The sequence below is a fragment of the Gouania willdenowi genome, chromosome 3 (assembly GCF_900634775.1).
Source record: "Gouania willdenowi chromosome 3, fGouWil2.1, whole genome shotgun sequence".
NCBI classification, from domain to species: Eukaryota; Metazoa; Chordata; class Actinopteri; order Blenniiformes; family Gobiesocidae; genus Gouania; species Gouania willdenowi.
This window is the reverse complement of record NC_041046.1, coordinates 6,753,407-6,777,497: the sequence shown is the minus strand read 5'-3', so window position 1 is coordinate 6,777,497 and position 24,091 is coordinate 6,753,407. Positions and strand designations below refer to the sequence as shown.

Below are 24,091 nucleotides of genomic sequence, written 5' to 3'. Positions count from 1 at the left end.
AAAATAAGTGACACACTATTTATTTTCAAAAAGAAAATGTCATAATATATTTTAGAAAGTTATGCAAAGCAGTCGTATATTTGTAAGGGTATAAAGTCTACTTTGTTAATTATTGTATTTTATTTTATTGCGTTATTTGAAAAAGGCAACTCAAATGAACTTTGTTGAATGCTTGCATTTCTTTTGTGTGTATTATCTAAGAAATGTAACTTGAATGTAATGATTTATGTTGGGCATAGAAGCATTTTTGCTTCTGCCTGTTTCAGTTTTGTTATATATTTTTAAATTGTGATTTACATTTGAAGATTTTTGTTAGACTGAAACAAATAAAAAACTGAATAAGTTAGAAAATTGGCAAACACTTCACCTGAAGTTTCGTACATAAGGCTGACATTACGCTGTCATTATTCTGACATGACACCTGTCATCAGCATGAATAAGGTGTCATGAAGGCTGCCATTAAGTGTCGTTCATTACCCTAACCCATATCTTCCCTAACCCAACTCGATCCCTCCACCTAACCCAAAAATGCCAATTTAGCGCCAAAGGTGTCATAATTTAGCGAACGACACTTATTGACAACCTTCATGACACCTTATCAATGCTAATGAGAGATAGTGACAGCGTAATGTCAGCCTCATGTATAAAACTTGAAATAAAAAAATTGTGTATAAAATTGTACTAGCTGTCTACAAAAAAAAGTTCAGTCAACATGTTATTGATTATTTAAATCATTGTTTTATTTATTAGATTTTTATGGACTATGTGGATTTAGTTTATGAATCTGACTTGTGTGTGTCACTGTTTCAGGTTGTGCGTTCGTGACATTCACAGCGAGACAAATGGCTCACTCAGCCATCAAGTCAATGCATCAGTCTCAGACAATGGAGGTGAGGTTCATGTGGAAATGAAGTGCAGTTTTTTTTTTTTTGTTTACCAACCACGGTTGGGGTCAGTTCCATTTTTCAATTACAATTCAATTTTTCAATTATTATCAATGCTCAATCAGAACTCAATTACGATTAGGGTGACCGGCATTTTTTCCAATTACAATGGCAATTACAATTCTTTTTTTTCCCCCTGAAAGTCAATCACAATTGTGTTCTCAAGTTAAAATTCAGTTAATCCCAATTACTGAGCCTTTAATAAATAACCCATAAAACATAACCTTCGTCTTTGTTCAGTCTCTGAAATAACTTGCCTGAAAGTTGAAAGGCCTGGACAAAAATAATGGGACACTCCAGGGTTGGGGTCAATTACATTTTTCAGTTACAATTATGTCTTCAATTATCCATGTCCAATTACAACTCAATTATGATTGTAAATGGCATTTTTACAATTAAAATTATTTTTGCCCTGAAAGTAAATTACAATTACATTCTCAATCACTAAAGTTTAATTATAATTGATCACAATTACTGAGCCTGAAATTACTAACCCCATAAAACATTACTTTCTGCTTTTTGTTAGAATCTCTTTATGAAAACAGGACAGTTTTGACCCATGTTTTAAATTAGCTGTAAAATACTATAATCTATTGGTTACCTTGTTAGGCTTCCTTATCAATGAAATAATTGGTTTTGATATTGTTGGTGTGGGCGTCTGAACCTTTTTTCTGTCAGTATACCCTTAGATTTAAATTTTATTTAAAAATGGTAAAATGATCCTCAAGAGAACTGACAGGTAGTGGGAAAATCTGTTATGAAAGTTTTCCAGTTTTACGTTGAATTAAATTGTAATCGACAGATTTTATAGAATTGCCATGCCAATTACAATTAGAAAGTGAATTATCTGAATGACTATAACAGCAATAGATCTTTTCCAATTACAATTATTAATATGTCATAACTGTAATTAATTATCTATTATGCGATTATAATTATAATTGACCCCAACCCTGTACCAAGGTAACCAGTATGTGTGGGACGACCATGGCTCAGTGGTAGAGTGGGTCGTCCAATATTCAAAGGGTTGGGGGTTCGAATTCCGCTTTATCCAAGTCACTGTCGTTGTGTCCTTGGGCAAGGCACTTTAGCCACATTGGTTCGTATGAATTGTGTCTGAATGTTGGTGATGGTGGAGGGGCTGTAGGCGCAAAATGGCAGCCACACTTCTATCAGTATGCCATAGGGCAGCTGTGGCTACATTGTAGCTCACTACCACCGGTATGACTTGTGTGAATAAATAATAATTATATTGAGTCTCCTCGAAAACAACACTATATAAATGTAAGTCATTATTGTGCTAGTCCCGAGAAATATCACAGTGCAGTGTGTTTGTGTCCAGGGGTGTTCGTCTCCTATTGTGGTGAAGTTTGCAGACACACAGAAGGATAAGGAGCAGAAGCGCATGGCCCAGCAGCTGCAGCAGCAGATGCAGCAGCTCAGTGCTGCTTCAATGTGGGGAAACCTAACAGGACTCAACAGTCTGGGCCCTCAGTATCTGGCTGTGAGTGGTTTGTGTGGGATGAGTCTGTTTAGTCATTATAAAACATGTCAGTAGTTTAACCTTCACTGTCTTCTAACAGCTCTATTTGCAGCTACTGCAGCAGTCTGCTTCCACTGGAAATTCACTCAATAACCTGCACCCTGTTTCAGGTACAGACACACACAGATTATGGTTTGTCACAGCATGTGAATTTACACATGAAGACAAAATTGTTGGTACCTCCTCTGCAGATGAAACAAAAATTCACAAAGCAGGGTTCCTGCAGATCCTTAAAAAGTCTTAAAAGGCATTAAATTTATGAATCTAAAAATAAGGCCTTAATTGTCAGTAAAATGTCTTAAATCAATGTTTCAAAAGTCTTACATTTTAATAAATGATTTTACATTTCAAAATATTGACATTTGTTTTGTTTTTTTCAATGTATAAACAACATGGGAAAATGTGAATTTAACGAAAATTTTCTAACAAAAGATTTTCTTAATGGTTTTTATTTTTTGTATTTTTTGTGTTTTTGTAGATTTCTGGCTATTTTTAAAGTCATCTTGTGTTTTTGGAGTGATTATGATATGTGATTATTTTAGTCCGTTTTGTGTGTAGTTTGCACTTTGACAAAATACATTTACATTAATTATTAAAGTGACCCTGTTTGTCATGCTGCATGCACATTTTGACTGATTTACACCATTCAAAGATCAAAATGGTCTGCTGGTTAGTGACAATGATAATATCTAATTTGAAAAATACTAACTCTCTTCCAAATAAGGCTGCAAACCTTGGAGTGCTTGATTTGGTCTGTTAGTGTGTGGCAGCTGCTGCTTATGAACTTTGAAGAAAAACTGCTGTTTTTTTATAGCTTAAAATGTTGCTACACATTTAGCTCAGTGTGATCAGAACCTGCTTCTACCTTCCCTCGAGCAGCCATCAGTGAATCCTGGTTCGAATCTTGCCCTACACAATGTATTTAAATTTTACTCTAAATTTGTAATAAAGTTTTTGTTAAATACTCAATGACTTAACATAATGCTGTTCATTCCCTGCGAGTACCGCCTATAAATATCTAAGCTTTTGGTAATATGTACAAACTTGTGTTCATTGACAATAAACACATAAAGCCAAAGGAGTTGGAAATTCTTTTTCGCATTCCCACTTGCATTGTCGTGGCAATGCAAATTTTTCTTGTTTTGAAGTGTGTTTCAACAGAATTGCTTTTACTAAAATATACCAATGTAACAGGCCTTTTCTTTGGTATTCAGTGTACCATCATTTTTGTCCAGGCCTTTCAATTTCAAGTCATTTCAGAGACCATTGTGGGTACCAACAGTTTAGTCCTCATGTGGCGTCCAACTCTTCTGACTCAGTATCTGAGTTTGGTTATATAACTACAAACAATAAGAATGATACAATTTTTGACCATGTTTAGTCATCACAACTTTAATGTCAGTAATAGAATAGAAAATTGCCTCTTCAAGCTAATAATAAAAGTGTAAATGATGCTTTGTTTCTCAGGCCTCAATGCCATGCAGAACCTGGCTGCTTTGGCAGCAGCAGCATCTGCCTCACAGGCCACGCCCACATGCTCCAGCTCCATGACTACATCGAGCAGCCCACTGAGTGCACTGACGAGCTCAGGTAAGACCTCCCTGATGACCAATGAGATGTTTGGCACAGCATGGCGTCATGGTCACATCTCTGTTCTCAGAAACTGAAACGACTGTTATGAATTTAGAATTGGGAAAAATGCCTCAAAGAATGAAGCATGTATTATTTTATATTAAAAAAGGACATGTTTTAACAGTGACTGTTTCCAAAGCAGGTTCCTCTCCCACCTCCAGCAGCAACTCCTCAGTGAACCCCATGGCTTCTTTAGGGGCCCTGCAGTCGCTGGCTGCTAGTGCTGGAGCTGGACTCAACATGGGCTCCCTGGCAGGTACTACCTGTGCTCACTATTTGTAAGGAGGACAGAAATCAATGTTTACCAACAAGTGTCGCAGTCACCAACGTGGAGTATCTTATAGACGAGGCTAGAACAGATGTCGCAGAATTGCAAACTCAATTTACCAAAAAAAAAGAGTTTGAAGCTTCAAATTCAGCCCTGATCAAGAGTTTATACTAGTGCTGGTTGTCAATGATTAACATTTACAATCTGATGAATTGCATGATTTTCAATCAATTTACAATTATTGCTTTATTTGCCATAGTAAAAGTACATTCACAAAAGCTAGTACAATAAGATACAAAAATAAAGCTAATTACTGCTAAATGAGTTTAATGCATCAGTGTTGTGTTTGAATCAGTGTTTCTCAAATGGGGGTATGTGATGGCACTCCAGGGGGAGAGAGAGTGGAAAATGAACAAAGCAAAGCATTAAAAATAAGATTTATTATTTTAGTTTTTTAGTTAAGACGTTAATGTAAATGATCTTGATTAGAAAATGAACTGAAACTACAAGGGTCAGTTTTAGTCCCACACAAGAGGGGAAATGATAAACTGTAGAAATAAATCTATTCAGGAAGCACTAAATACTGTTTCATTCCACTTATTAACAAAATGAGATTCTTTAAAATGTGTGTTATCACTTATTCATTCCATCATTGTGCTCTATAGTTGTTTTTTCATAGAATTCTGAGCAAAATGTTGTGCTCTGACAAAGGGGGTACTTGGAATCAGAAATAAGAGAAAGAGGTAACTTGAGCCAAAAACACTGATTGAGAAACACTGTTTTAAATGATTCTTAAGACTGTAAACACTCTACATGACAATGGCTGAAAGTACAGTAATTTGAAGAATAAAACATTTTCAGGGGCCCCCCATTGCAACAAAATTTAAACAAAATGGGTAAAAATGTTACCTTTCATTGAAAAAAAAGTCTAAATTGTGATTATTATGCTTTAAAACTTGAAAAAAAAAACATAAAATGTGCAATTACATATTTTTAAAATGGTTATAAAGTCCCTTAAGCGCAAAATCTTTTTAAAACTATTTTTATTGCTTAATGACCCTCGGCCACCCATGCCATGGGCCCCCCAGGTTGGGAACCACTGAGGTATGGTACATTTTGCATTTTGCTGCTTTATGCGAGTCTGGGATTTGGCGATTCTGCGAAGCAATATTTGGACTGTTGTTCTCCATTCAATGTGTCTTGGTATGTTCAGTGCAGCATGGTACATATGAGTTTTAAATGTTAAACGTGCATTAAGATGCGTATAGGCCCAAAGTTAAAACAGTGGAGGATTATTTTAAAGACGTCAAAGTGCTATAACACTGCTACATTATTGATATTTAAATAATGAGCTTGGTTTGGGTCTCCTTGTGCAGGCATGGCAGCGCTGAATGGCAGCCTTGGTTCTGGAGGTCTGTCTAACGGCTCTGGGAACACGATGGAGGCCCTCAGCCAGGCTTACTCAGGCATCCAGCAGTACGCTGCTGCAGCCCTGCCCAACCTCTACAACCAGAGCCTGCTCTCACAGCAGAACGTCTCCGCTGCCGGCAGTCAGAAAGAAGGTATGTGTGCTGGACTGGAGGGTCAGAGATCCATTAACAATCAATGCCCATATAGAACATGGCCCTATCCTTCATAATTTAAAGTGTACCTGTATTTAAAATTTATATTACAAAAAATGTTTAATGTATTACCAATAAACAAAATATGTTCAACTCTTTTTTTGAAAAAAACAAAACAAAAAATACATTAAAAGGACTTTTCAGAATGATTTTATACCTTGGGACATAAGCTATAGAGATCCACCATTTTGGGCAGAATATACGACACATGTTCGTTGATTGGCCTGGCCTGTCGTTTTAAATAAATGCTGCATTGTGGGAGGTACAGGCGCTACAGGTGTCTATATTGTGGGAAGTGTAGTTTTTCTGTTGGCTCTCGGAGCTAAGTAGCAATGTGTATCCACTCCTTCAGTCATAAAAGTGCACCATCCAGGTTGTATGTTAAGAGACAATTAAATATCAACTTTCTCACCATCTATCTGCTTCTTCTATGCGGATCTGCGCTGACTCAGCATGCAGAATTAGCCTAACGGACAGAGCTGTTGTTAGCAGCAGAAACGGGAGTGTAGTTAGGTGTTGGAAGTGTACAATTATGGCTAGCAACTGCGATGAAACCTGCGTGAAAGCATACAGCACATTTGTTTGAAAAGGACAGTGCACATTGATGAACAAATGTAAAAAACTTACATATTGTAAATGCACCAGAAGGAAATAAGAGGGAACAATGTGGTAGGGGTGCGGTTTGTGCCTTGACACCCGCCCATAGTATCCCCTGTAAGCAGAAATGTAGTAGTGCTCTGAACAAGTATGTTTACAAGCTGCATTGAGACTTTCTGGGAAGAAATTCTGTCGGGACTCATTTCAGACGTAACTTTGGCTTGATACCCATTAGCTTAGCTCATTAGCTTAGCCAACAGATCCCTCTCATAGCAGCTCGGCTTGAAGCGGTCCTCGCTAGGGATGTAACGATTCACTCAACTCCCGATACGATTCACGATACTGGGTTCACGATACGATTCTCTCACGATTTATTTTACAAAATGAGACTAGACAAATGACTTTATTTTTTTTGGGGAAAAAAGAAATAGAAAATACTGTATTATTTTCCTTTTATTTTTAATTGTGAAATAATCCCTTGATAAACTATTCAAAATATTGCAATTTAACTAAAAAATAAATCTTGAATGAAATAAATAACGGAATAATACAAATGAAGAAGAAGCCTATTAATTTAAATTCTGGTTCTATAGTAAACAATGCAAAACTGCAAAATAGTTATTTTTCTTTTTAAAAGTGCAACTGAAAATGTATTTTGTGCCTTAACAATTGGACTTTAAAAAAAAACAAAAAAAAACAGTCATTTCACTGATTTACGTCAGATATTTGTTTGGACCAGCAGAGGGCGCTGGTAACCCAGTGGTTGGTTGGCATGCAGCTAATCTAGCAGTGAAGAAGAGATGCTATGCTAGCAGACAGAGAAAATAGAAAAACGTGACTTTTACAGATATTCACGTAATATTACAAATATTCTTTTGGTGCTAAAGGGGTAAGGAATCATTTATTAACATGTAACATTAACATGTAAGAGTAGAAGGCGGCCAGAAAGAAAATAGTAGCAGATTCCCCCCGCCGGTACACTGCTGGACAAGAGAAGGGATAAATATATACCGCCCTCTGCTGTTTAAAAAAAGTACTGCGATTCAATTTTCAAAGTATCGATGTCAATCGTGATACCTATGAATCGATTTTTAACTGCCTTACGATTAATCGTTACATCCCTAGTCCTCACACATCGCCAAATGTCATCTGCACAGAAATTTTTTAAGTGTGTATCCTGTACCGATGATATGGTGCCAATATCTGGATAACTTTGACTTAGTGTCGAATTAGATGCAAAAGAAGTGTTTCTGTGGGTTTTTTCTCCTGTTGTAGCAACCATTGGCTTTACACTGCCATTGTTCAGAAACTGTAGACCAAAAGAACAAGCATAGCAACAGCTAACAGGAAATAGCGAACGTGCGTCATATCCTGTCCAAAATGGCAGCTCTCCATAGTTTATGCCCCAAGGTATAAATTATTTTTTAAAAATTAAAATTTTTTTTTAATAATAATAAAAAAAATGTTAACATATTTTGTTTATTTGTAATACATTAAACACATTTTTTGTTTTATACATTTTCACTACAGGTACACCTTAAGTGATAAAAAAATAGAATTATTCAGACAGGGAAAACTGTAGTGTTATTTAGATGACACTCCCGCAGGTTCACTCTCCACATGTAGATGAGTTAGAAGAGATGTGTGTTCTGTGTTCTAACCTCGCCTTCTGCTAAGGCTTCTGTCTTGTTTTAAATCTGCTGCACCAGCCAGCAACAGACGCAGCACCGGTAAGATTCCCCCTCCCCGTGACATGGCCTCAGATCATCAAGTCGACCGAGCTCAGGCCCCTAACAGAAGGCCGTCTCCTGCCTGTGCCTTAATACCAGCCATACATCCAGTAGTTTCATTCCTGGCATTTCTAACTGCACCATTTCCAGAAAGGTTGGGACACTTTGTGAGACCTCGAAGAACAAATAAATATATTAAAATGCAAATAAGACTAGCTTTGTAAATAAGTTAAAAAAAAAAAAAAAAAAAAGGAATATCATAGGGTTGAACTGAGAAAAGTGATAAAACACTTGCATAACAAATGTGATGATAATATTTGTGTACGTCAGTGGTTCCCAACCTTTTTTGGGGTCGTGACCAGAGACATTTTTTCTATAGAATTAGTTTTTATCATGTTTTTATACAGGATTAGTGCGCAAAGTGACAAGACATGACAGCTTATATATTTTTTTACTGCATTTTATTTTAACTAAATTATATTTGTGAAAGTATAGAATACTTTTGTTTGAGATAATTTGTGGTAAAGACTAATTATTAAATAATGATAATTAAATATTATCTAAACATATGATTTTTATCAGTATATCTTTATCAATTACTAGACATTTCAGGCGACCCCATTTTAATTCCAGGCATGGGGGTCACGACCCCAAGGTTGAAAAACACTAGTTTAAGTAGTAATGATCATTAATTGGATTACAAGGTAAGTAGCCACAGAGCTATTCATTTGATCTGATCAATCCAAATAGGTTTCTTTTACTTGTTAAGAGAAAACTGACCCTAAATCGCATTTAATTTCAGTCGCACTGACTTGAAAAGCTGTGCTGAAGCTGTTATTGTTGTGAATTAGTGAATGAGCTTCATACAGTATCTGGGAAGGTTTGAAATAAATATCTTAACTCAGACAGTCTATCAGAATGATACACATCATACAGAATGTCCCAGCTTTACTGGATATGGGCTCGTTCATACATACATTTTATTTAGTTCATGCAATTTATCTTTCATTGCAATTTATTTTTTTTGCATTTATAAAAAGCTGGATTATGTTTGCAATATCTTGTTACAATAAATTAATAAATGCAAAGGATGTTAAAGTTGCTGGAGACAATGACTTGTATCAGATAAAGACGTAGTGTAGGCCTCGTATACAAGATCATTTACTCACAAATGTAGAAGGTTTGTTTTGATCCCCACTGTCAGCAATCGGTTTATTGATATTGTCTGTGAAGTTTTGTGCTTTGCATTGTAGGATGTGGAGTCCCCTAGATGGATCCATATAAGTGTTTTACTTCATTCTAACTGTGATTTGTTTTTCTTATTTCCAGTAATGCATCATTTTTTAGTTTTTCAAGGTATTCTCTGTGAAATCGCATCACTCCGTGAGACTTTCAGTTATTTTTTGCCTTTTTTGTCTGCTTATGTTGTCAAAAGTTACTTCATGAAGTGCAATCTTTTTGTGACAGCTATGCATGTTTTATACTTACAAAAAATTGAATACTACAGTTATTTTATTGCTTAGTTGTGACCATTTCTAGCCCTTCCTAAGATACAAAAAGAGGGGGGGAGAAACAAGGGAGAGGGAGTTAGAGGGAAGCCATTAGCTGTGCTGAAAGTATAATGTGATGTTACTGTTGTTGTACAATAAAGTGTAATTAGATGTGCCAGTGTAGTGACATGTGGAGAGAATAAAGAGGGTGAAACATCAGACTCTTCAAGTACAATTAAGGGGGATCTGAACAGATGGAGTGAGTGAGACCTATTGGTTGCAGTCTAATGTATCTTTTCATGAGCTTTCCATCAAGAGCTGTTCTGAAGCCCCAGGTGAGCCAGTGCATTCACAAACGATGTGCATGTAAAGGTACGTTTACACTGATCACGCCATGATAAGTCGCTTGATCATTGTCGCGCTTTTTGCTCGCTTCATCGCTCCAGTGACTTGACGACCGGGGAATAGTATGAATGATGTGTCTGCAGAGGCAGCCGCAGCACTGAAAGGGCTGATCGCTTCTTCTACAGCTGCACGTTTACAGCACTTATCATAGATATGGTCACTTGTACTTATGGTTTTACTTCACTTCAAGGTGAACGCATCTCAAGAGCCACTACTGTGGCTGGTCTCACAGGTCTGGGGCAGTGGTCAGACAGTTGATCTCCAAAGTGAAACCAGAGACATTCAGACCTTTTTGTGTAAAAATGAAGTAAAAAAGCATTTATGCATCAGTCTACAAGGACTCCACATCCCACAATACAATTCACAGAACTTTTCTGAAAATAAGAGTGTTTACAGTGGAAGTCATAACAGACAGTATTATCAACCTTCTAATATGTTTGTAAGTGATTTATCTTTGGTTCATTGATATTTGAGGTCTATACCGTGTCTTTTTCTGATAAAAAAAAATGATTGACTCTGACAGCTTTACAGTAAGTAGAGAACAGGTTTGGATGTGACTGGGTAACAGGGAGCACAGACTGATTCTTCATTTGTCCTCGTGGGATTTGTAAGAAAACGTGAGATTCAAACTAATATATGAATGATTGGCTTCTTCTGCTCTGTGTTCCTAAAGAGACAACATTCTTGTGTAAATATGTAAATGACTTTTTTACAGTATTTTATACAGACAGTAAAAAGTTCAACATTAGCTGTAGCACTAGCATGGCTCATGGAACAGGCAGTCTGTGTCTTTGTTTCCCGGTGTCCAAAGATGGAGTGAACAGAATCATCTCCTCCTTCCTGAGCTATTACTATTATTATTATTACTAAGCTTCTTGGTATTCAACCATCTCCATTCTTTAAAAAGAAAGCTTTCTAAACTAAAACAGTATTGGTTTTGCATTATAGTTGAAACCTTTTCATTGACTTGCAGGTCCAGAAGGTGCAAACCTCTTCATTTATCACCTGCCCCAGGAGTTTGGAGACCAGGACCTGCTGCAGATGTTTATGCCCTTTGGAAACGTCATCTCTGCTAAAGTCTTCATTGATAAACAGACAAATCTCAGCAAGTGTTTTGGTAAGTTATGTTTTGTTTTGCCATAAGTTTTTTTTTTTTTTATTTGCAAGTCATAACAATACATACAAACAACTTATAAATCTAATAAAAGAAAAAACAGAAGATGCAACATACACCAAAAGGTAAACAATTCTAGGGGCATTTCCTGAGTGTATTCTCAAGTAATCTAGTTAATTGTTGTTGAACTTGGCATTGCGTCTATGTAGACTGTCCACTTCTGCCAGTTCTTTTCATGGGTATGTCCTTTAAGCTTTAGTTGGTAAGCCAACTTTTCCATCATATAGATGTCCTGGATGATCTCAAACCAGTGCTCTTTCACTGGAGGTTCCACATTATACCAGTTTCTGGTTATAGCTTTTTTGCTTACCATCAATAAAATTTTAATCGGATACCTATCATTAATTTGTACAGCATGTTCAATTATTCCCGATTATGTCTTTTATGGTTGTGTATACCATCTTCCAGAAAGGTTTTAGCTTAACACAACTTCAAAAATGATATGTATGGTTACTGTCTTGATCATTGCACTGTCTCCAACATGGCCAAGGGTTTTTTCACTGCTCTTGATCTGTGGAGCTCTGAAGAATCTAGTTAGATTCTTCCACCCAAACTCTCTCCACATCTGTGAACAAGTGGTAGTGCTTTGAGTCACACACATGTCATACCATTTGTCATCTGAGATCTCTTTGTTTAACTATGATTCCCATTTGTTTTTAATGTATAGTGACGAGTTTGTTCTGTTCTCTCCTAAGTAGGGATGTAACGATTCACTCAACTCCCGATAATATTCGATTCACGATACTGGGTTCACGATACGATTCTCTCACGATTTTTTCATTTGCAAAATGGGACTGTAGACAATTTTTTTTTTTTGGGAAAAAAACTAGAAAATACTGTATTATTTTCCTTTTATTTTTCATTGTCAAAAGAATTCCTTGATAAACTATTCAAAACAATGCAATTTAACTAAAAATAAATCTTGAATTAAATAAATGAAGGAATAATACAAATGAAAATGAAGCCTATTAATTTAAATTCTGGTTCGATAATAAACAATGCAAAACTGCATAATAGTTCTTTTTCTTTTAAAAGTGCAACTGAAAATGTATTTTGTGCCTTAACAATTGGACTTTAGAAAAAAAAAAACGTCATTGCACTGATTTACGTCATATTTGTTTGGACCAGCAGAGGGCGCTGGTAACACAGTGGTCGGTTGGCATGCAGATATTCTAGCAGTGAAGAAGAGAAGCTATGCTAGCAGACAGAGCTAATAGAAAAACGTGACTTTTACAGATATTCAAGTAATATTACAGATATTCTTTCGGTGCTAAAGGGGTAATGAATCATTTATTAACATATTTAAGAGTAGAAGGCAGCCAGAAAGAAAGTATTAGCAAACTTCGCCCGCCGCCAACACTTCCGGATAGCGCCGTCTGCTGGTTAAAAAAAGTACTGCGATTCAATTGTCAGAAAATCGATATCAACCGTGATACCTATGAATCGATTTTTAACTGCCTTGCGATTAATCGTTACATCTCTACTCCTAAGGCTTTGTAGAAAACTGAAATAACCTGAGATTTGCCCTGTTGATAAGAGTCTCCTGTAATTTTGATTATATAGTTCAGTCCAGTTTTAGGATTAATTTTTACCTCTTTCATACAATAGTCTCAGATTTGTAAATATCTGAAGACATCTCTATTTTCTAGTCCAAAATTCCCTTTTAATTCTTGAAAGCTCATGCACTTTCCATCTTTGAGGATGGTACAGAGAGCTGTGCTACCTTTCTCTGTCCATCTTTTGAACCTTAAGTCATGTATACCTGGTAAGAATTTAGGATCATATGCAACCCAAATTAATATTTATCTCTTTGTAAATTATATTTCTTGATTATCTCCTACCAAATGTTCATTTTGAAATGTGTTATCTGGTCTATTCCCAGTTTTATAGTTTCGGTAATTTGTTGCTGCCTAACAGAGCCGGAATTTGTATGTCCATAACTTTAATTTCTACATCTTTCCATCGTGTGTTGCACTCTGATGAGCACTAACAAGTTAAGGGTCTCAGTTGTGCTGCATAAAAATATTCCTGCAGGTTTGGTAAAGACATTCCTCCCTGACTCTTTGGGAGCTGGAGAGTTTTGTGTCTTATTCTAGGTTTTTTGCCATTCAAAAAATTTAATTTGACCTGCGGTATTGTAATGATTGAAACAGGTATAACAGTCTTGGGACAAGATTAATTTTAACTTCCTTGATTCTAGAGCTAAAATCTAAGGGGAAGATTGACCACCTCTGTATATCCTTTTTAATGCTTTGCTCGATGGCATTATAGTTTGCCTCATATATATATATATAGTTTGTCAAAATTCTTAGTTATTGTAACGCCAAGGTATTTTAATGATTTACAGTTCCAGTTCATTCTATACATGTCCTTAGTTTTTGGAGGTGGAGTGTAGTTAAATGTTAGTAACTGAGTTTTTGTAATATTGATCCTATATCCTGAGTAGTGGCCAAACTCCCTAAGAAAGTCCATCAACAAGGGGAATCCTTTGTCTGGAGATTTTAGAAAAATAATTACATCATCTGCAAATAGGCCAATTATATGCTTTTTTTTCCCAATTTTTAATCCCTGTAAATTATCATTCTGTCGGATAGCTTGTGCTAAAGGGTCAATATAAAATGGAAAAAGTGAGGGCTTAAACAATAGCCTTGTTTAGTGCCTCTTTCCAGTATTATTCGATTTGACAGTTCACTTTAATCCTAACAGATGGGTCCTGATTTATGGTCTTAAGCTGTATTGATTTTTTTGTTTAGACCTAATTTGTTGAGTACTAGATATAGAAAGGTCCGACTAACGCTATCAAAAGCCTTTTCTGCATCAAGGTTAATTTATGGAGCTTCAGCCCTATCTTTTTGAATATGGTCAACCATATGAATGTTCTTCTAATGTTATCTTGTGTCTGGCACCCTCTAATGAACCCTGTTTGGTCCTCATCAATTAACTCTGGTGTGAAAATATCAAATCTCTTACTAAGTATTGAGGTAGACATTTTGTAGTCCACATTTAGAATCAAAATTGTTCTAAAGTTGCTACAATGTTCTGTGTCCTTGCCCTCCTTTGGAATTAGTGAAATAATTGCTTCTCACCATGATGGGGGGCTTTTCCCTCTTTCAGGGTCCAATTAAAGGATGTCAAGAGTAGCGGGGTTAGTTCGCTTTTAAATACTTTGTACCACTCGGATGGGAACCCATCACTACCAGGTGACTTATTCGCCTTCAGGCTACCGATTGTATTTCTTCTTTTGTGATTTCAGCCATAAGACTGTTATTCTGCATTTTGCCAATAGATCGTAAGTTGATTATATTGAGGAAATTTCTGATAGTATCTTCACCAGCTTCGGGTGGTTTTGAATATAAATCCTGATAATAGCTTTCAAACACGTTAAGTATTTCTTCTGGGTCGTGCAATAATTGGCGAGTTTTTGGATTTCTTATTTTATAAATTATGTTAATGGACTGGTCTTGTTGTCGTCTTGCAAAAAATGTAGTAGCTTTTTGACCTGACTCATAGTATTTTTTTCTATCTCATCTCTGAGAATATTGTCTATTTCCTCTCTGGGTCTTGGCATTGTTTATGTTGTCTTTCTAATTCCGTCAGGATTCCCATTTGTTGATTATATCTTGCTATTTTGGCCATCTTCTTTGCTGAGGTTAATGCAATCAATCTCCCACGTAGAACAGCTTTTAAGGCATCCCACAATACGACAGGTTCCACCTCACCATTATCATTTTCCTTTATATAGTTTTTGATCTCTGTCCTTGCTTGCGCCACCATTTCCTGTAAACTTGTATTATTTAAACACCTTCAGTTTTGAATGCTATAAGATTAAAAAAAGACTTGAAAAAAACATTTTCTACTCTCCGGAGGTGCATTAACCAGTGTTACCATCTCATTTTGCATCTTTCCTTTAATTAAGATGTACCTTTCATCTTTATCAATAATGTTTTGTCATAAGTTTCATGTATTTTAAGTTGTTTATTAGAGTGTTTGATAAAAAAAAGAAAAAAACAGCAATATCATTGATATCTAATTGAAAAAAATATAATTTACTTCATAAATGTATTCTAATTTAAAATGTATCTGTAAATCAGCATGTGTTTGTGCAGTGTATGCAACCAATGCAGTAAAGGGATTAATTTAACCTCAACTATTCCCACATAGAATCTGTACATTTAATGCAAATGTTGGGTAAAAAAAAAAAAACTTCTGGTTGAAATGTAGATTTGCGGAGATTACAAACAAAATGTTAATTATCTTTAACTGTTTGGTTTGAATTGGCTTGGCTTTGTATATTTAGCCAATAAATTTGAAATAAAGCAACCAGGACCTGTTTTGCTTTAGTTTAATAGGCATCACATCACAATGAGGTCACACACACATTTTATACAGTACCTAAGGAACCATCATTGGTTGGACTGTGAATTGGCCACGGAAAACTGACGAAGACACAGCCACTGCCTCCTGATGCTCAAATCTTAGTGTAACTAAATATTATTTCACAACACACACAAAAATTCCACTTGGGTCAATTGCATTATGAGTAGAGATGCACCGAATTGAATATTCTTGGCCAAAACCTAAAAGGAAGAAATCAAGACATTGAATTGTGGCCGCTCTGTGGAAACGTTAGCCTTTATCCAGACAAGTGTGTGGACGTAATAACGTGGTGTTTAGTCACTTTATTACAACATCCTGTTTCATCCGGGTTGTTTCAATGAGAACAGTGTTTTGGCCAAAACTGAAAATGCAGTTTTGGAATGACATATTGGGACATATTTGGCCTAAAAGGCTCATTTTTGGTTTTTGTACAAAAATATTCAGTGGTCGAGTTTTCGGTGCATCACTAATTAGGAGCTTTGAACACTATTAATTAATAAATATGACAAAGAACGTGACTAAACATGCTGTACTACTGTAACTCATTCTTGATATGTGATTACAGAATCTCTCTTGGTCAGTTCTGGTCAGACTGCCCTAAGCAGGCCAGATACCATAGCATTCACCAAGGCTCTGTCATTGTTATGACTACCACTATCAACAACATACAAACTCTGAGAGCACTGAACAACATCAGATTAATTGAGGCGCACACACTTAAAAGCCTGTTAAATCTCTGAATCCCAGACCGGTCTGCTTCCAAATGACCAAATAAACCTTGTCAGCATCTGACCAGCAACCCTAAAGCTTGACTCCGTCTAATTCATCCAAAACCGTCACAACAATGCTAACGTGTGTTCTTCTTTTATTCACTCTTTGCATTGTGTGTCTGTTCTTGTTCTCCAGGCTTTGTGAGCTATGACAACCCAGTGTCATCACAAGCAGCGATCCAGTCAATGAATGGTTTCCAGATTGGAATGAAAAGACTGAAGGTGCAGCTGAAACGCTCAAAGAATGACAGCAAGCCCTACTGAGGGTGCAGACTTAGTTAGGCAGGGTGCTGTTCTGGTAAGTGGACTCGGTCACTGTGTGGTGGTGAGTGGTCCACTCACGCTCCTGTGTGTGCATTTTACTGTGCTGCTGCTGCTGCTGCTGCTCAGGTGCTGCTGCTGCTGCTCATCGTTAGCTCGGGTCCAGCCGACACACCGAGGCCGGGCCGGAGGCTTTCTGTTTGTTTGTGGTTTACACACTTTCTTTCTTTACTTTTTAACCAAGGGAGAGAAACTGGTGTTAGCGTGGTGTCAATTTGCTGTGATACATATTACACATGATTTGATTGTTTAGATGTGTTGCACATGTACCAGTGGGTGCCAAAGTCCACCTGTCCTCACCTCTCATCCCCCCCCCCCCCCCCCCCCCCCCCCCCCCCCCCCATGTGAAGGCTGCAACAGCTGGAACAGAGTTTAATCCTCACCTACTCCATTTTCACAAAGGTTTGGTTTCCCCTCTTTTAAATGGACCGTTGGTATCACTTAATGGAATATAGACGGTGTGTTTTTGTGTGTGTTTGAGTGTTTCTGTTAAGTTACTCACATTGTGGTGATGTTTGCTGTCACTGACTCACATCCTCCCATTATTCCCTCCCATTAACAGGGACAGGTAGTAGCACCTGAGTCTGTATCACTTTAAAGCACCGCTCACTTCTCTCTATGTAATGTTTTCAGCCTTTAGGGCGTTTTAAGTTCTAGATGTGCTCGTGTCACACTGGGCGAGACCATTCAACACATTTTCTGGAGATGAGGAGAACCTCCTGTGCTGTGGACACTGGACGTGTTTGCAGCTCTTTAATGTGTATCGGGTCCTACATTTAATGTGTTTCTGTGGGCAATAAAACTCACCAGCAGCGACTTTAGCAGTCAATCTAAACTTTTCCCTCAACAATCATTGTAGTGAGGTACATGAAACCAGGTGTTTCAAACCCATCCTTCACCTCCTGACCTGTTTTTCAGCTGCTGATGTGTGGAGGGCTATATCACAATGTCCCCAACTTTGAATCTTATGTTGTTGGAGAATTTTCTTAAAGTGCTCCAGAGAACAACTGGCTGCTGTTTAGCCTCCAGGAAGGAGTTTTTATACGTAGAGCTACAGGAAGCATGAGAGATGTTGAGTTGTATATTCAAACTGTTATGCCTTTTCTATTTTTATAAAGGTTTTATACGCCCCGGAGTGTTGGGGAAGCTATTTATTTCCTAAATTATTTATCTGAAATGAGAAAATGTTGAAAGTCAAATGTGTCGTGGGCAACTCCATTGGATCTTGTGGTGTGTCCAGGCCTTCCACCTGTTCAGTGTTCTTTACATTTCTGTCAGTATGGCATGAACTGTATCTATTTAAATACTAGGTTGTTGTTGTTTTTTTTGTCAAACTCGGTACAAACTTGAATCTGGAGTTTGCTAAACCTCTCCAACCTTTTCATACCTGACAACACATCTGAGCTGTAGTTGTGGCTTTCAAAGAGAAATGCAGCAGATATTCATAAACTGGTTTGGATCTCCATGGAACATGTTCCTGTCACATTTTACTGTGAAATCTGTCTGTGTTCACCATAAAGTTTACACTCGACACTAAGCATTTCTAAAGTAACATTGCTTGTGTTTGTGGTTACACCCTGGGAGAATTTACATATTTACAAACTCAAATGTGTTTTTTTGAAACTGTAAATGTCTCACATGAATATAACAAAGTCCTGTCGGTGAAATCCAATCACAGATTCCTGTTTTAATGGTGTTTTACAAAACCTCTTGGTGTTTGAGGTTTGTTGTGTCCATCATCTACAAAGTTGATGTCTTAAAACTCTAATAAATCACACCTTTTTTCAAAAGTCGATCATACTTTTGTGTCTTAACAAGCAGATGTGAGTAAATCTTTAACGCTTCATCTACGTCAGAGACTCAACACTATTTCTCAGCCTTTGAGGGAGTTTTAAAACTGTTGGCAATCAGCTGAGAGACAGAGTACAATGCAGTTCCAGAGACTAAACACTGGAGACAAACTTATTTGATCAGATAAAGAAACAGTGTAGGCCTCATAGATCAATAAATAAATCCAAGATTATTTGCTTGGGGGAAAAAAAAAAAACATATAAAATACTTAAAATGATGCCCAAGATTCCGTTTTGGTCTCTACTGTAAACACTCCATTTATTGACATTGAGGAAATGTCAATAAATGTATCTATGCATCAGTTTCGTAGACGGATCCATAGAAGTATTTTTATTCCATTTAATTTTGGCCGGATTCTGGTCTTTCTATTTAAGCCCCATAACAAACATCTACCATTGTCTTGCAGCAATTTTCAGTCTGTGAAAACACCAGAAAGTCATTTTTGCAGAGCTTTTGGTGTCAAACACAAGAAAGGAGAGAAAAGCAATTTCAACCTTTTTTTTTTGAGCAAATGATCTTTGTTTTACTGATTTAGGAGACCTATGCTACATCTTTATCTGATTAAAATTGATCTTTTCCAGCAACTTTAAGTCTGTTAATGTCAGTAGGCAGATTTACAAATGCTAGTAAGCTTTTACACTTGTATGTGTACAGAGAAGTCAAAAAAGGTTGCTTTTTTATTTATTTTTCATTCATATACGTATATATACATTAACTTTATTTATTAAAACCAGGAACACAATATTTTGAGGTCGTCAGTGACAGAAAAGGGGAGCTCTTTGAATTATTTCCAAAACTCAGTGATCGTTTTGGCAGCACCAGGAATTTTTATTGGGCCTTTTGATTCATTTTATTTGCCATCATTACATTTTAGACTTTGACAGGGATTCTCCTTGTAATGTTAGCTTGAGCTGCTCTTTATCCTTGTGTTTTTGGATAGTTACTAGCAGCTGCTTGGGCCTGTGCTGAAATATGTGCCTTATGAACATGTACATGTCAAAGTTCACTATCTAAAAGTTTTTCAGCTCATTATTCATCTTAAAGAGACTGTTATGGGATTTTAAAGAGCAGCTTAATGTCATCTCGAATTTATCTGACAAACAAATGCCAATAAAAAGTATCCAACAGGTGTTCAACTTTTATTTTGGCAGAATTCTGTTTGTGCTAGTTTTTCTGTTACTCCAGAACACGTTGATGCTGCCTTTTACATTGATGATTAGCCGGGTCAGTCATTCTCAGTGGAATGGTGAACAACCAGAGGGTTTCTGTTCAATAGAGTTTTATTTGTAACCATAATGTGGTTTATAAGGTTTGATTTTATTTGTGATAAACAGGTAGAGTTGAGTGTGCCTGTCGAAAAAGAATAGTCTCTCATTCAGATTTACTGTAGAAAAAATGTTGGGTTTTCCATCTTTCCAATGCATGTGCCACATTCTCCACGTGCACATCTGTTTATCAGGTGCCCCATTTTTGACGTGCACATCTGTTTATCAGGTGCCCCATTCTACAGGTGCACATCTGTTTCAGGACCTTTAACGGCACCAGAAAAGTTGATCAAACCAAAGTCAGTCGGCTGCACTTTTTAATCCAATTAGTTGAGCCGCACAGAAGTTCACTATTAAAGCTGCAGTATGTAGAATCATGAGACTTATATAGAAACTACCCTCCCCCCTTACCTCCCTGTTTCGAAACTTCGAGCTCTTTGCAACTTTTTTTTTAAATAGAGACAAGTGACAAATGTAGGGACTTTATCTTGTGTTATTGTACAGCCTAGGTTCCCAAAGTGGGGTATGCAATTTTTCATGGGGGTATGTGAATAGAAATTAATAACAGTGTGACAACATTGTAAACTATAATATAATTAGAGCAGCAGTCAGGAGCCTCCATGCATTACCACAAATTAGACATTGGTCTCTGTGAGACTGCCTTCTAGTGGAGAAAGAAAAACAATTTAAATCTCAAAAAGTGAAAATGTGTTGAGAGCTACATTGCTTTGCGCTAGCCAAACGTGCTTGATGGCGCTTGTGAAAGTTAATTTTCAGCTTTGATAAATATGGAAACAAAACATAGAACAAGACTTTGTGTGGAGAACAATTTAAGACTCAGACTCTCTCAAATTCAGCCAAACATTGCATAGTTCTGTGCATCCTCTCAACCTCTCCCTTCTCATTAAAGTTGTAGTGAGTTGTATTTCACAGTTTCGGGCTGATAAATATGTTGTATTACTGCTATATGTTCAATCAACAAATGTTTGGTAGATTTATTTTTCCAAAATAAGAGATTGTTTCTCAAGGAAATGTCAGTAGGCTAAATAAGTAAAAATAAAGTGATCATTCTGAATAAGATGTTTTGTGCTTACAGATCACTATTTTTTTTTTTTTTTAATTATATAAGATTCCTCAACAAGATAGGTAAAATTCAGAGACAAATTTCACCATAGCGATACAATGTATATGACATTACATTATTGTGTTTTTTAAGTGTGCAGGAGTAGTAATTTTTTTTCTGTGATCGTTCACATTACATATTAAATGTGTCTTCAATCAGTTTGGAGAATGAATGGCATGCGACCCTGAAGTGACGCGCATGCGCAAGAGGTCCTAAGGTGACACATGACCCCATGGGTACCTTGGATGTGCTTCTTTTAGGTTTACAAGCAATTTATCCTGTCTGTTATCACTCTCTCTGACTCTGTTTGTGGAACTGTGGGTGGGACATCTGTGAATCCGTTCCCCTCGAACACGGAGTCTTTAGACCAGGGCTGTCAAATAATTTTAGTTCAGCGTCCAAATATGAAGTAGTTTTTTCTTAAGTGGGCTGCAGATTTTAGGAAGCAAATTGAGCAAATTCAACATCAATGTCCCCAAGTTTGCACTTCATATTACATTTATACGTCATGTAAAGTATTTAAGGCAACGACAATATCCAGGCAATAAGTGACAGATATGAGTCCCTGCAGGATTTTCTTTTTTAAATTCCATTGATTTTGTGACCAATTTTTAGTTACTGTAATTTGGGGAAAATATGTAAAATAATTTCAGAAAAAGGTAGCTCATTGAACAATTTGAGATGTAAAATGACTGCAGTCGTGATAAAAGCATAGGAAAATTGCGATCCTCCAAATATTGTGGTTTATTTAAATTTTTTAACATTATTACAACTGAATTATTTGATATTTTAGACAATAATTCTTCTTCACACTGGTCTTCCTTTTTCCTCTGCTTTACCGTGTAACCGTTGTGCCTAATGCCGCAATGGAGACTTTTACTACTGATGGTACTTGAACGCGCATTGACTTCAGTCGTGCAGCCAATAGTAATGCTCAAAATAGCTCATGGAGCACTCTGTAGAAAGAGCTCTGATTGGCTGAAATCTAGCGTCATGCTCCTGAATTTCTAAAGCCTAAATATGAATGTTGTTCCAATACCTTTTTTTTTTTTTTTTTTTGGGCCGATACCGATACCCAGTTGCTAGTGTTGGCCGATGCTGATACTGCAGTGTTTTTAAAAATATGTCACCTGTTTTTTTGCCAAGAATCAGGTCCTCAAATGTGCTGACATTTTCAGAGTGGCAGTATTGGCACAACATTTGTAAATATAAATCCAAGAGAAGGAGAAGATATTCACTGTCCGCTCAGAACACTTTAAATTGTAAGGTGATTATGGATTTTTCACCAAATGACGTCCAAAATAAACTTACATACTGCAGCTTTAATTAGATATTTTACTACTGATGATGATAGTGCATTAAGTCCTTTTACAGTGAAAGGATGGCAATGCTATGATGTAAATGTGAGCTAGTAGCTGTTAGCATGTGTGTGCACAGGCTGATAATCACTTTCATTCTGTGTGCGTGTGTGTGTGTGTGTGTGTGTGTGTGTTCCATTGCTGTTGTTAACCCAGGTTTGTCTCCCTGTTGTCCTTTTCTTTTTGTTTTTTCTAGATCTCTTCCTGTTTGCCCCTAGCATGTTGATGTGGCGTCACTTCATCGTCCAGTCCTTGTCTTCTGCGCTTCTCTGATGCTTCCCATTAGACCTTGTGTTTGATCCTGACCACCAGGAGGTCTTGTTTTATTGTTTTCTTGTTTCCCATGTGTCCCGTGTGCTGCCGACTCGGGCGCTCGAATGACTGCCACTGGAGTTTGTTTAATAACGCTTCAGGCTAAAGGAAAGACTATTTTTCTAGAACTCTCTGTTGAAAGCACTAGATTTTTGCAGTCAGTTTTACATGATCTTTGTTTCCATCTAATGTATCATGTAGCAGTCCTTCCAGTGCCCCGTCCTCTGGGTGTGTGTTTTTGTTGGGGATAAATAAAAAAAGGCTCCTCTTTCTATAGATCTGATTTTGTGTGGTTATCTGCTGTGTGTCTCCTGAGTTCAAGAGGAATTCAATGTGTTGGTTGCAGGTCATTTAAAGTAGAGGTCACTCCTATGGGAATTTTTAATGTGTTTAGGAAACCTGTGTGTGTTTTCTGCTCAAACCTGAGCTGAACGCACACACACAAAGCTTGTTTGCTTTTTATTCTGAGGAATCGGAAAAAATCCAGAGGACGGCCATCTGTTTAGTTTCCCTGGCATGCATATATTTATATATTTTTTATATCTGCACTGAAATTCTTGGCAAAATGTGATACCTTTTTGTGTTAATTTAAAATTGAATAATAAAGTTGTGCCAAACGTTTTGCACAATAACAAGTTACTTCTCTCCGTTCTTTTTTAAATGTATTCTTAACATGAAACACTCCTTACAGCTACATTTAGCACGTACCACTGGCAGGTGATAACTGTCAGATTTACTCACAGTGAATGTTTGTTTGTTTATTAGGATCCATATTAGCTTAAGTATAAGCTATGACCTATTCTTCCTGGGGTCCACAAATTACACAATGACATTGCAATTTATACAATATAAATAATCACATTACACCATAAATGTATTACAATTGGTGTTTGGCACTAAAGATTCTTAATAAATATCTCAAGTGATTTTTTAAAATGATTAAGATTATATTACAAAAACACATTTGTTTTAGAAAGTTTACAGAAAATCCAGAAAAGCATGAATATAGCTTAGTTAAATTTAAGTTTGTGCTTTGTGAACAATGCAATCATGATATTCTTTATTCATGTTACACATTGTTAGCACTCGGCTCATTTACTGTTTTCATCATATACCAAAATCCATTTAAATTGGAAAAACGTTGCTTCTCATGTCAAATATTGTTGTGCCATTAATGTATATTAAGATTAAAAGTACAAAGTCTCTATTAGATTATTTTTTTCAATCAAGTTCCACCACTTTATATACTGTATACTGTATAAGAAAAATGTGTGTGTGATTCTTAAAGGTGCAGTCTGCAACTCTCGGG

General features: G+C 36.7%; 1 protein-coding gene across 10 annotated transcripts in view; it reads left to right on the top strand.

The window, feature by feature from the left end:
* celf1 (cugbp, Elav-like family member 1) overlaps positions 1-23,421 on the top strand; it is a 39,072-nt gene extending 15,651 nt beyond the window's left edge. For 4 of the 10 annotated variants that reach the window (XM_028476977.1, XM_028476964.1, XM_028476999.1 and 1 more), the window contains 10 exons: positions 811-890; positions 2,287-2,448; positions 2,528-2,597; positions 3,955-4,077; positions 4,259-4,375; positions 5,764-5,949; positions 8,316-8,336; positions 11,205-11,348; positions 16,689-16,850; positions 22,667-23,421. In XM_028476977.1, the coding sequence (XP_028332778.1) occupies positions 811-890; positions 2,287-2,448; positions 2,528-2,597; positions 3,955-4,077; positions 4,259-4,375; positions 5,764-5,949; positions 8,316-8,336; positions 11,205-11,348; positions 16,689-16,816 (1,031 nt within the window). In that variant the 3' untranslated portion in view covers positions 16,817-16,850; positions 22,667-23,421. The remainder of the gene's footprint in view (positions 1-810; positions 891-2,286; positions 2,449-2,527; positions 2,598-3,954; positions 4,078-4,258; positions 4,376-5,763; positions 5,950-8,315; positions 8,337-11,204; positions 11,349-16,688; positions 16,851-22,666) is intronic. The other 6 variants (XM_028476984.1, XM_028477007.1, XM_028477024.1 and 3 more) reach the window with 3 other exon arrangements.
* The last annotated feature ends 670 nt before the right edge of the window (positions 23,422-24,091 follow it).